This window comes from Apteryx rowi, unplaced genomic scaffold (genome assembly GCF_003343035.1).
Source record: "Apteryx rowi isolate R43461 unplaced genomic scaffold, aptRow1 scaffold_289, whole genome shotgun sequence".
Taxonomy (NCBI): Eukaryota; Metazoa; Chordata; class Aves; order Apterygiformes; family Apterygidae; genus Apteryx; species Apteryx rowi.
Genome location: NW_020449296.1, coordinates 260,618 through 273,940, shown reverse-complemented (window position 1 = coordinate 273,940; position 13,323 = coordinate 260,618). Strand labels below are relative to the sequence as shown.

Genomic DNA, 13,323 nt, shown 5'->3' with positions numbered 1-13,323 from the left:
CCAGCAAGAAAAGCACTCTCTGCCTTCCAGTGTAGTGAAATACTTTGGGTTTCTTTCCCATGCATTATAGGTAATTAAACCCCTCATGATCTTTATTTTAAAAACTGTGGAGATTTTGTACCAACAAGCAGGTGTTAAAAGGAGGAAAGGGTGTGGTGTTGTGACAGAGGGTTTGTCTATTCTTTACTCTATTAGTCTGTGTTGTTAAATAGGCTGCCTTATTTGCCTGGTCCCGGCTTTTGCACTCTGGATCAGGGGTAACCTCTGCAGGGAGAGGAGGGGCCTTCCCAGTGGAGGAATAGCTGAGCCCACTTGCCTGGGCAGAGCGGGGAGTGGCATGGATGGAGATGGGGGGTTACCAGGGAAAGTTGGGAAGCAGAGGCGAGCCTTCGAGGGGACAAAAGTGGGGGCTCTCTGGGGGTCTCTGTGGCAGTGGCTGCATGTCCTGCAGCCCAGGCAGCCACAAATGGCTGCCGGCCTTAGAGCGAGCCTGGATGAGTGGCCCCACTGGGCAAGGTCTCTGGGTTGGGTGGTTGTTAAGCATCCTTTTAACTGGGATTCTTCCAGTTGCCCAAGTTTGCATCCTGAAGCCGCTTTGGTGCCTCTGGAGTGCTTGCATTAATGCAACACTATGGACCGTGCTGCTTCCAAAATATATTAAGTCAGGGCCCATCTTGATGACTAACAGCAAAACATTTACATCTGCAAGCTGCCTGGCTAGTAATTTCTTTAGAAAATGGCTCTGAATTAGAGCACTCCCACTCATGCATGACATGAGCTCCTAATATTCAAATTTGGTTCCTAATTTTTATGAAGTCCAAAAGGGCAGGGCAGAGTTTGTTTCTGTGGATCATTATAGATTTCAGAATTTCAGTGAGGAAATGCAAATTGTTCAGTTTGGCCTCTCCCAGTTTCCCAGTAATTTTCTGTAGCTCTGCATGTACTAAGTAGAGTCCACCTCAGTCCCAGAAGGCCTAAAGCTGAATAGCGCTTCTTATCTGAAGTTCAAAGTATAGCTCTTGGTATCATTTCACTTTTGTATTCCTTTAATAAATGTTGGCTCTACAACCGGATGATTGTCTGATACAAGACATCACTTTGGGTGGTACTAATTCGTGATCACCAGTGAGTGCAGATAGCAGGGACTGCGTAATTAATTCCAGTATTTTGATTTCATTTCATCTTAAGCCAACAACAGGAAACTCTGGGGCCTTTTCTCAGATGCCTTTTTATTGTGCTAAATGGAATACTGAACATCAAGCCTCTAGCAAGTAAAATGAAAAATAATTAGCAGGTAATGCAAAATTATGGCCTGTTTTAGACTCAAGTCTTTAATAGCATGCCTTGGTATGCAGTATCTTTAATGAACTTCGGAAACTTCAGCTGTCACAGTCTGTTCCAAACTGCATTTTTATTCTTTTCGATTTGGATGGTGAAAGTTATAATTGAGTTTTGTTTCTTCATTGAAGTGAATTTAACAACGGTGAAAGGCGTTAGATTGGTGGTCCTAGAAATGGATGTCTTTAGGCAATGTTAGTCACTGAGCACCCTGTTGAGCCTGCTAACAAGGCTGCCTGTTATGTTGTGCTGCTGGGGGTCCTTTATGAGCGTGCACTTGTTTCACAGAACTTTATTCATATCCAGACACCAACTGCTGAAACTCTTTTATATGCAAAATTGTAATGCCTTATATTAAGGTGTTCCTAATATCATCTTTGCCAACTTCTTCCAGAGGAAAGCAATTTTAGGTATCTTTATGATTTGATGGCTGCCTTTGCACAGACTTGCACCTGCTTTAATGCATATTCTTACAGAAGATAATTTCTCTAAAACGAAGAATGCTTTAATTAAGCTATCCCAGGGGGAAAAAAAACAAAAACCAAAAGAAGATTAAACAACCGAAATATGATGGTTGAATATGTTCACAGGATTTTTGTTGTGGTTTCACCAAATCTGATTTAAGATCACAGCTTGAAATCACTGCAGACAATGTAGAGAGACTGTGTGTGGTCTTGGATTTCTGCTTTTCCTTTCACACCCTGGTTTGTCTACCTTGTTAGTTCATGTTAATGCTTTCAGTAATGTGTGCCTCATATCTGACACAATAGTCTGTGGCTGAAATCCGACAGTGAACATGACTAGCATAATTTAGTAGGGAATAATTGGCTGTGGGAGCATTCTTATCTCATAATTATATGGACTTTTTAGTGTTTTAAGAGATATACAGATGACCAGAGTCCTCTGTTTTCCAGTTACAGTTGAATACCTGTGAAATACAGACACCTACTCTGGGCTCTTGTGTTTCCAGCTGCTAGATACTGTACTTGCACCCCTTTCTCATGATGGTCCATGTCTTTAACTTTTGAATTTCTTGCCTTACATGTTACATTTACTATAACTGCACAATTCCAATAATGGATTTTTTGTGTTGGCTTCTTACAAGTTGACAAAATAAAGAGTGAGATCCAGGGAGGTACTTCAGGTGCCTCCAGCTTAATGCCTGATCCAAACAGGGTGGTTCCAGGCAGAAGAATTGGGCGTACACTGGGCAGTGAGTCCATGCTGAATGGGAGCTGTGTGGAGCAAATCAGTAGAAAATGCTGTGCACATGGGTCCATCTGAACTTTTGCTCTTCTCTGGTGCTGAGGTGCAGCCTTGAGACAAGCTCATAGGTACTATTTGGAATGAAGGACCTATGTCCTCTTCTTGCCACTTCCCCAAGTAGAGATTTATTTATTCAAAGCAAGGTCATGAGGGGAGGGGGCATACTAATGGCTGCTGTTACAGTGAGAACCTGATTTCTGGGTCTTTCTCAGTTGTGAGGGTTTTGAACTTAAGCCCATGGTCAGGAGAGCATCCTGGTCCAGATTAGAGAGGAGTCTGGGAATCCCCCTTCCATTATCCCCTCCCAGCGCTGAGTAGTCTGGATTCTCTTGTGTGTGTGTGTTGAAATTGGATGTTTGAGTACAAAAGTCAATAGCAAGAGGGATTATGTGGAGGGTAACTCATGACTTTGCCATCCAGATTCAGTGGCACGTGACTTTCTGTCTTTGCATGTTTCTGATGAACATTTTGTACTTTCTGGTGCACAGGGGCAGCAGAGAAGAGCTCAAAGCATGGGGCGGAAGACCGAACCCAGAATTTCATCATGGCCATGAAGGATCGCATGAAGATCCGGGAGCGGAACAAGCCAGAGATCTTTGACTTGATCAGAGATGTGTTCTGCGAGAGCAAGCTGGCACATGCTCAGCAGATGAAGACAGTGAAGCAGAGTGTGCTTGATGGCACCTCAAAATGGTCAGCAAAGATCACGATCACGGGTGAGTGAGGGGGGCATGGGTTCCCTTGGCCTCGCTTGGGAGCCTGAGCTAAGAGGGAGTCAGGGTGAAGCTTGAGAGAATGGAGAGGAAGAGCATCTGCTCTGAACTGTATCTCTTTCTGCTCAGTGTATAGGAAACAGGTGGAGATGTACTTCCTACCCCGGGCACTGTAATGCACTGTGAGCTGAGGCCCATCAGAAATGGTATTCCTCTTTCTATGGGTGTTCTGAGCTGCTGCTTCATGTGGCGTGCAGACACATCGTCTTACTGGAGGGTGGCAGTAACACTTTTCTTTTCTTTCCAGTGGTGTGTGCTCAGGGTCTGCAGGCCAAAGACAAGACTGGGTCCAGTGATCCGTACGTCACTGTTCAAGTGGGCAAAACAAAGAAGAGGACAAAAACAATTTTTGGGAACCTGAACCCTGTTTGGGAAGAGAAGTTTTATTTGTAAGTGCTCTGCCAAGAGCTCTCACCCCTCTTCTGCCTTTCTGTATGATCTGTACTTCTACACTTACACCTTCTGTATCAGCATGCATTCCCACACCACCTATCATGTATGGTGCTTTCATTTGTCCTCAGCATATTGTGTGCGTCTGGAGGGCCGATGTCTCTAACAATATGCGTAGTGCACACCAGTCTGTATTGTCTTTCCTACTTTTTATGTTTATCTAAAAAATCTATCTGTGAATATTTTTATATTGATGTTTCTAGAGAAAGCTAAAGTGATAACTGGGAGACTCTTTCATGGATAATAGATGTACTTTCAAAATTCTTTGAAGTATAAAAGAGTAAAGTTTGTATAAAAGATTATGCAAGCTTTCTGTGACCTGCTGCTTGTGTTGGTGTTTGACTGAATTTGTGAGCTCAGATTAGAGGTAGTTAGCTGTCTGTCACTTGTCTGTGAAGCTACCGGTCTCCCCCTTAATTCTGGAAAACCAGGGTAACAATAACTTGAGGGATTATCCGCTTTCAAAATGAGCAATGTATTGACATCTGAATCAAAAATAAAGGCTGGAAGTACAATTTTTTAAGATATCAAATAAGCGCAGAAGGCTGAAAAATGTTTTGTTCCATCAAACTTCTAGAACTTGTTATAATTCAAAATGGAAACATGAAACCCAAGAAGCAAGTAGCTTCTGAAGATTCTGGATAATCTATTGCACCCATCTTTGTTTTCTTCAGTGTGTCAGCTCTTCTGTTGTACTTCATCTCTCTCTCATTTTTCTTTTCCCTGATTTTTTTTTTTTTCCCCAAACTCATTGGAGGGGAGTTCTCCCTGAAAACTGAAATTTTGTGTTTGTGTTTTTAAATCAAGCTTACGTCAGTCCAGGTTTGTCTTTTCAATGCACAGTACAAACAAAATTATTTTTAAAGTAGTTTTGAGCTCCTCATTAACATCAGAGAAATCTCAGTTCTATTTTGAGCTGGTAAGCCCTTGGCTTTATATTCTTACTTTAATCCAAGGTATTGTTACTGCTTGGTAAGTAGTACGTAGGCTTAGGTGCCATTTGGGTGACTCTAGCCACAATAGCAGTGAATCTGTGTGGGAGCCTTAAGGACCTTGATTTACCATGCCAAGTAGTTACCATGGTATTTGCTGTGTGTTCCCTTCTAATTTTAGGAAATTCAACAAATACTGTGTTTAAAGATAGATAGCGCAACATGATAAATGACACAGTTCTCATGGTGCCACTGTATGAGTTTTATGGCCATGTCCGTGATTCAGTAGATAATTGGGCACTGGAGTTGATGCTACTTTATATCTTGTCCATATCTGGGTGGGTATTTTAATGGCCTTGGGAGTAGCAGGAAGAGGAGAAGGAAATAAGCACGGTATCCAGATTGGTGGCTGGAGTGTGTTCAGCACTGGAATCAGTGTGTCATTTCATTAACGGATGTCAAAGCTCACCTTATGCTAGATAAGGAGAGTCGTTTAGCTAAGCGTATGCATTGCAGGTCTTTTACATGCCCGTTTTTCTTTTTTGCGTTTATGGATCTTTTTTCAGCTTACAGCTCTTAAAATTACTGAAATCTCCTCCTCCCCATAATCAAATGGAAACTTAAGTCAACATACGCTGACCAAAAATATACCCATTACTTACCAAGGTTGTTTTTTTTTTTTTTTTTTTTTTTTTTTTTTTTTTTAAAGAAGAGATTGTCAGGACAATCAAGAAATTGTCAGTTAGGCAGAGGGTTTTTGGTTTGTTTTTTAGACATGATTTATCACAGTGGGAGAAAGGAATGGTGGTAGTTATTAAAAGCCTCCCTTGCGGTAGACATGAGAAGTTTGGTGTTCAAAAGAATTAAACATTTCAAGGGGTGCAAGATACACAGGTAGAGAGAGGTCAGGGCAATGATAAATATATGGGTTAGTAATTGCTGTTCCTTTTCTGTTTGGCTTGTTGGACAGCCTTGTTTGTAGCTGGTATTCCTTAGGTGCCGGTTGTCTTTATAACTGATCACAATTCAAGTGTCTTTTCAAAGGCTGAATACAGAGCCAGAAACCTGTCTGTATCAGACATTATAGGGTTGATCTTGTAATCCATAACATGAACTAGGCAGTCTATATATAGGTCAGTACTATAATACTTTCTACAGGCTCAGTAAAGTTTATTAAAATTTTTAAAACTGGTTTAAGCTGCTTTTAAGGCTGCAGTAACCTATTTCAAATAGTTCTTCTGTGCTTATTTACAATGATGGGTGGAAAAATATATTAGTTTAAATACCCCTCCTTAAATATGACTTTGTTCCTTTCTTATATATTTTTAGAAAAAATATTGTGGTACGTTTGCCCCAATTTGGAAATCCAAATTTAGAACCCTATTTTAGAAAAGACAAAACTGAAAAGACTTTGGGTTTGCATTATTTAGGTCATTACCAGCCTACGTCACTACAGGTGTCTGCTTAGATTAATGACCAGATCTTGGAGCATATTCATGTTGTCTGAGCAAGTGATTTGCAGGTCCTTTTGTTTCTTTCTGAAAATTATCTCTTGGTATAGTTACATCTTTAGCTTTAGGAAATGTCCTGTTAAGTGAGATTTTTTTTTTAATCTTTTCATTGGAATTTAAAGACTTAAGAGAATTTAAGGAGTTGATCTTTCTGCTCAGTTCAGTGTTGCAGACTTGACACAGACTCTGCATATGTGGTGCTTGGCAGGATGAAGCCTTGTTGGGGGATCCCAGCCATGGCTGCAATGCAGAGCAAGTCGCTCTGTGAGCATGCACTATGGGGTTTACATCCCATTCATCTTCTGCAATAAATCCCAGGTCCCTTCCCTGGAGGTATGATGAGTAGGCTTATAGGTGAACTCCTTCATTTGCCTTGTAGACTTCTCTGGCTGGACAGAAGACAGCACGGAGCATGCCTGCAACTGGGTCTGAGTTGCAGGTCTGGATTGATCGGCACATGTGAGCCAGTTAGCCCTGATACAGCAGCTTGTTTGGGTTTTTTTGCTCCATCTAGCACTAACTTTTCACAAAACTTGTTGGAACTTAAAAGTTTTGGTAGATCTGCACTTCTGTAAGAAACAGCCCAGTAATATTAGATAGAAAATATTTTCAAGCTATTCAATCTAATTAAGCAATTTAATTCTTCATTTAGACTTTTTTGAGGGGGGGGGCTGAAGCTTAGCATCCATTTGAACAGGTTGCAATGGTAGACAATGTTTAGGAGAATAAACTTTTGTCTGTAAGACAGAGTTTCTCTTTAAAGGGAAAGCCCTGGGCTCGGTGGAGGGTGCTAGTCTATGCCTTTTTTTCAAGAAGTGCTCCAGTCTTTAATGAGCATGAGCGCTAGAAGTTAGCTGTTCCCAACAGGACTGTGCAGGGCTTCTTGGCCTGGGCACAAAATGACTCGTTCATTTTAAAATAATATCCTATTGAAGTTGTCCTGTCTGAATACAGCTGTGTCTGACGCTATGAATGGTGGGCATGAAACCTTTGCCTGAAACAGATTACATTGTCACTGGATGGTTTTCAAAAAGCATGTTTATTTCCTCATTGCAGAGGAGTAACTGAGTTAAAATAAATGCAGTGCCTGCTGCTAGTAGATAACCAATATTTTTTTTAGGACATGCAGAGCCGCAGATGATATACATTCCTGCTAAACTTTTGGGGATGGACCTACCTCATAGCTAACCACTGGGTTGTCACCCATAAGTTTATTTGGTTCTGCAATCTTCCTTTCGGCAGCTGAGCCTGTTACTAAGCTCAGCATCTTTCAGTAAACTGTGATTATATGTGACTGTTCCAAAGCTGTTTTTAAGACTGCCCTTTCTGAGACCACTATGTTTATAAACGTCACTGAAACGCTGCACCTTCAGCCTTTGCTCATTGCATGGTGGGGGCCATACAGACTGTCCTGCTTTCTGTATTCTCCAGGCACTGCAGATAATGAAACTGGCAGTATGATAAAATCCCGCTTGTTTCCCTGCTCAGTGACCAATGTGAAACCCGGATTTGAGCGCAGAGTTGATGCCTTGCAGCAAGTGCCTGTTGGGAAGCTGAGTTAATGTAGCTAAAGCTGTAACGCTCCAAATCACTTTATCTGTTCTTTGTAGTTTGGAGAGCTGCACGATTAATTTGTGCAGTCAGTGCTGTAGCGTTGGGTAACAGCAAAACGATTGTACTTGTTCCCCTAAGAAAAGAGCTTCATGCTTATAAGAACAGAAAACTCATTTCTTTGTTCTTAGACAGCAGCAGCTGGATTTCAGGGCATACGCGCCTGTGTTGTCATGCTTAACCTCTAAGCTGCTCCACATTTTACCCTGGTTCTCTTGCCTCTCTGATTTTGCCTTCAGTGTCTCCTCCGCTGTTTCTTTCTGCCCTGATAGAGGAGTCTTGGCATTATTTAAAAATTAAGCAGTCCTTAGAAGTTTTCTGCCTTCCTTTCCTGTTGAAGTTGGCCATAACAGACCTACAAATTGGACTCTGCTCTTTCAAGATGCTGCTGTTTGAACCACATCCAAATCATCTTGCTTTTTCAGCCAGATCGTTTCCCAACATCAACTTTTTTCTGCTTCCTCTATGTATGTTGTTATAATTCTTTATTGGGCTCTTTTTGCCTCATACTGGATGGTACAACTACCCCTTCCTTTCTGATTTTCCAGAAATCTGCTTTGCTTTTTTTGGAAGCTTTGCTCCTCAGAAACTGAAGTGATGACAAGTCCTGAACTCCTGCTGGTCTGCACTTCTCTCCTTTGCATTTTCCCACCTCCTGCACTCCCCCCCATGCTTCCTGCAAGCAGCTCTGCACTTTTTTTATGTGTCTCTAGCATTGTATGAACTGTCCCCTTGCTCTGGACTGTGAAACTTTACAGTCCCTCCTCAAGAGCTGTGTCTGCCATGATGCAGAATGGAAACTGCTCACAGCATATGGCTGTAGAAATATTCATTAGGCGCTCTGGACATAAATATTTTTTTAATATCAGAGCACAGCAAAGCTACTTAATTCTGGGCTTGACTGACCTACTTCCAAATCTGCAAAATATTGTTGCTCCCGCACTTCAACTGTTTGTTCTTGCTGTGCCTACTTGTTGCTTTTTGTCTTTATTAGACTGTCAGCTCTGCAAGGGAGTGCAGGGAGCCCTGCCTTGCTGTGAGCTGCCAGGCACAATAGAGTCCTGATTGCATTTGGGGCCTCTGGGCTTTCCTGTTCTTCAGACAGCAAATACGAGAACACAACAAAATATAAGGAAACGTCTCTATGTGAAACGGGCGTGTTGAATAATAGGGTTGTGTTGGCTTCTCACCTTTCTAATCTGTGCAGTGCATGTTATACATGTAAAATGTAGGTTGTGCTGCAGCATTAGTGGATTGAAACTGATGGTTTGGTGTATCTTGCTGAGTTAACTTGTTGCTAACACATTTCTTGAGATGAGAAATTGATTGAGAAGAAACGTCCATGCAGATGTGATACAAAAGGAACTGGAAAAGCCCTTACGGTATTTACCTGACTCTCTTTCTCTTCCTGAGTGTAGAATCATCAAAGTGACCTAATAGTGCCAGAAGGCTTTAGTTTCCTTTGTGGCACTCTCCATGGTCTAAATTTATGGTCTTGATTGCAATTCACTTTGTGACCTGCTGGACACACAGTTTTATAGGTATACCTTTGTATCTCTTTTTGTAGAACTTTACAAACTTTCTGTTTAGCTACGACTTTGATGTATGACTTCATTTGGCATTAGTGTTCCTGCAGTGTAGAGATTGAGTAACAATCCTGCAAATGTTATTAGCACAAGCAATAACTGATTAACAAATTCAGCACAATTGTCATTGTCTTTTTTCCACCTCAGAGTACAAATCATTGGCTTGAAAGTGTTGTTCTGGTCATTTTTAGACAATTCTCCTTTTTATTCTCCTGACTTTCTTGAGGAGAAGATGGATATGCCGTACTCTGTCCCAGACCCCTGACAACTTCTGAGCCAGTTTCTACCAAACTTTACAGATGGGCAGAGGTCTCGAACCTAGGAATAAGTTTCTACACTTTTGGGGGGGGTTGTGTGTGTGTGCGTGTGTGTGGAAATTGGAGCTGGATTACAAAGACCCAAATTATTAACTCCATTGTGGGAGAAGCTGTAATGAATATTCAGCAGTTAGCATGCCACTGTGTGTGTAGCTCAGAATTAATAACAGCCTCCTGTGCTTCCCCTCACCCCAGCTGGCAGCTGGGGCATGGGAAAAGACCAGAGTATTGAAAGCACTGGAAACCTGTGTGGGGAACTCATGGTTTGGGGCTGGGGGACAGCTAAAGGGGTAAGTGGCAGAAAAGCTGGAGGTAGAGGGTGGAATAGGGTGCAAGTCTGCAGAACCAGGCCTTGCTAGTTCCACAGCTCCTGCAACCACTGGCTTCAGGGAGAAAAACTTCATGGAAACAAGTTCACTATTTATTGGTTTGGTGTTTTTTTTTTTTCTTTTGGTTTGGGTTGGTTTGGGGGTTTTTTGCAAATTTTGTGTGCTATTTCCTGAAAACATTACCTTACTTGGTAGTTTGACATGCCAAAGTAACTTCTTTATATAAAAAGGCATCACTGAAAACATCAAAAAACTATGGCTATAACAGAGAAGGAGAAAATTTCTGGGCCACAGAACGAAGGGAGCCTGGTTTTCAGGCCATCAGACTATCCTGAAGTGTGTCTGAACTCATACGTGATTTCTTCCTTGTGGTGGGATATAAGGGTGCATTTCCTCTGTCTGCTTCCTCTTGTGAAAATTGTGGGGATTCATCATACAAGAGGGACCAGATGGGCATATGTGTGCATACAGATCCTTAGAAAATCAGACTTCACCAAATGGTAGCAGCAAGCAGGGCAGGCATTTTTAGAAATGTGCTGTCTCCTGTGTTATGACAGGGCAAGTTTCTAGCAACAGTCTTGCTGAGTTGTTATCATTCTGTCACAAATTGAAAGCTAATATTTTTCATTAGTTATCAAGCCTGTTATCAGTTAACAAGCCTAAATCCCCACATGTTCATGGTTTTGTTTTGGGCTGCTCTCTGGAAGGTGTACTGATGCTGACACAACCGTCTTGCTTTGATGAAAACAAGGACTATGGTTCCTACAGACTTATAAATGGTGATGTTTGAAGGGTAAGCCACCAGCCTAAGGATTTCAGCTGCTGTGAAACAGTGATAAGGCACTCTTTCTGGCATAGGAACAGCATAAGGAATATGAATTGAGAAGTCTCTTAAAAATGGCAGAGAAATGCATGGTAAAGTGGAAACTTCAGTAGCTCAGTAAATGCTACTTAAAAGCTTCCTGTGGCCATTCGCAGCAAGTTGCACTGCTGTGGCCAGGTGAAGGAGGGCAGTCGGCCATTCCAGGAGCATGGGACGTGCACGCAGGAGCACCTAGAGCAGATTTATGTCTGGACACCTTGCATGCTTTCCTGAATGAAGGTGCGAAGTTTTGACCATTGGTAGCAAAGAACTGAGATTGAAGCTGTCGTAATGAAGAACTGGAGCACCAGAAGGTGAGGTCTGAAGGAGTCAGGAGTTAACTTGCTGGTGCTTTGTAAATGCCACTGTGCCAATCTGTGTCTTTAGGCATCCATATATCTCTGAACACTGAGCCTCTTGAGGTACTGCCAAAACGTACATTACTGCGCTGCGCTGGGAACAGAGGATTTAAGTGCTTATGCTCTGCTGCCTGTAGACATGGCAATGCACTCAGATAAGTTTGAGAGCTACAGAGAGCAACTGTCCAAGCATTCCCTGCTCGTGACTGTTTGCTGCATGGTTTTGTTGAAGGAGGACATCCTTGAAGTGGAGGAGGAGGAAGGGAAGAATAAAGGCAGGAGAGAAACACTGAACCTTCTTTCTTCTGTATTCTAAATATACTCCTGTATTGCATAGAAAAGGAAGGGAGCACGGACAGTCTTGAGCAGTGGTCAGAACCGTCTGGAATTGCCTCAAAGTTTCTCCATATAATCTCCAGGTATTCCTTTGAGCTGTAAAAAATCTGTAGGAGCTGCCTGGGTGTCTGTTAAGCAGTCCTGAATCACATTAGTGGCAATAGGAGCCCAAAAGATTTCTTGGTAAGGAGCATGCAAATGCCAGTCACTGTCACATCTTATTGACCAGGCTTAGCAGATCTCTTCTGACCCATTTCTTCCTTCTCCCTGTTGCTTAGCAACAGATGCAGCATGTTAAAAAGGCTAGAAAACAGGCCTTCAGCAGAAGTTGCCTGTTTTCATAGGTTTTATTTCCTTGAGGCAGACATTTGTAGTGGTTATGGTGAGTAATCACTCTTGTCATGGTCTCGTGTGAGCATTCAAATTGCTTTATTGTATTGTGTGGCCTATAAATGAGCAGAGCTCTTATTATATGGTCCTTCTACCCACTTCTGCTATCCAGGAGCCTGTTTGTGTCTACAAAAGGTATCTGAACACCTACACAGGGAGGGAGGCTGCGAATTCTTCCTGTGCACTAGGCTGAAGGTGCAGATTCAGCAAACGATAAACTGCTTTTTTTAAAGGAAATGTCTTGACTGACCTGCCTGTGGCACAGAGCAAGTATCAGTCTGAGCTGTGAATAATAGGCAGCATCAATTCCAGGAATTAAATACCAACTCTGTTACAACTGCTGTATCCCACCACATCCTCCCATGCACAGGCAGTGTTTGTATCATCCAATTGTAATGTATTGTACATTAATACACTATTGCTTTGTGAGGATCTTGAAGTAAGAGAACTATCTCCACCTGAGCTACTTATTTATTTATTTTTATTAGCAGAGAACCTGAGGAGCCCTTGTCATAGACCTGGACCCTGCTTTCTTAGGCACTACACATGCACAGACAGAAATAGTCCCTAATGCTTGCAGTGTAACATGAGACCATTGGTGGGGAAGGATATCAGAAACTAATGAGATGCTCATTGCTCTTTTTGGGGTGTGCAGGTCGATGCATGAGCCTAGCTATCATTGGGATTTTATGTGCTTCATAGCAGAAAAAGTGAGAACAGTGAAGATGATTCATGAGTTCAGGGAGCCGATGCTGGGAGTGAGGAACAGCAGGAGAGCTGCAGCCACTTACAAGTCTGAAGCTGGTGGTTGCAATCAGTGCAGGGCCCTCTTATTCGGCCTCTATCAGATGTGCGGTATCCATTGTGTCATAGGAGCAGTTAGAATGCATCAAAAAATTGTCATGCGATTCCAATCAAAGGCTACCCTTTTATTTAAATAGGCAATTACTTAAATTTTATGTTTATGCATCCCTCTACTGTTAGACAAGCAGGTCAAAATGAATGTAAAGCATGTAGTGTAGAAATGACACCTGAAGCTTGCACTCTTCAACATCACATGTCCTGTTCGCAGTGAGTGCCATAACTCCTCTGACCGAATCAAGGTGCGAGTGTGGGATGAAGATGATGACATTAAGTCTCGCGTCAAGCAGAGGCTGAAACGCGAGTCGGATGATTTCCTGGGACAGACTATCATTGAAGTTCGTACGCTGAGCGGAGAGATGGATGTGTGGTACAACCTTGGTGAGTGGGGCTTTGGGACTG

At 42.3% G+C, this 13,323-nt stretch overlaps 1 protein-coding gene across 1 annotated transcript in view; it reads left to right on the top strand.

Moving 5' to 3' along the window:
- UNC13B (unc-13 homolog B) overlaps window positions 1-13,323 on the top strand; it is a 189,036-nt gene that overhangs the window by 109,311 nt on the left and 66,402 nt on the right. The window contains 3 exon segments of the mRNA XM_026069194.1: window positions 3,093-3,320; window positions 3,625-3,766; window positions 13,133-13,302. Of these exon segments, the coding sequence (XP_025924979.1) occupies window positions 3,093-3,320; window positions 3,625-3,766; window positions 13,133-13,302 (540 nt within the window).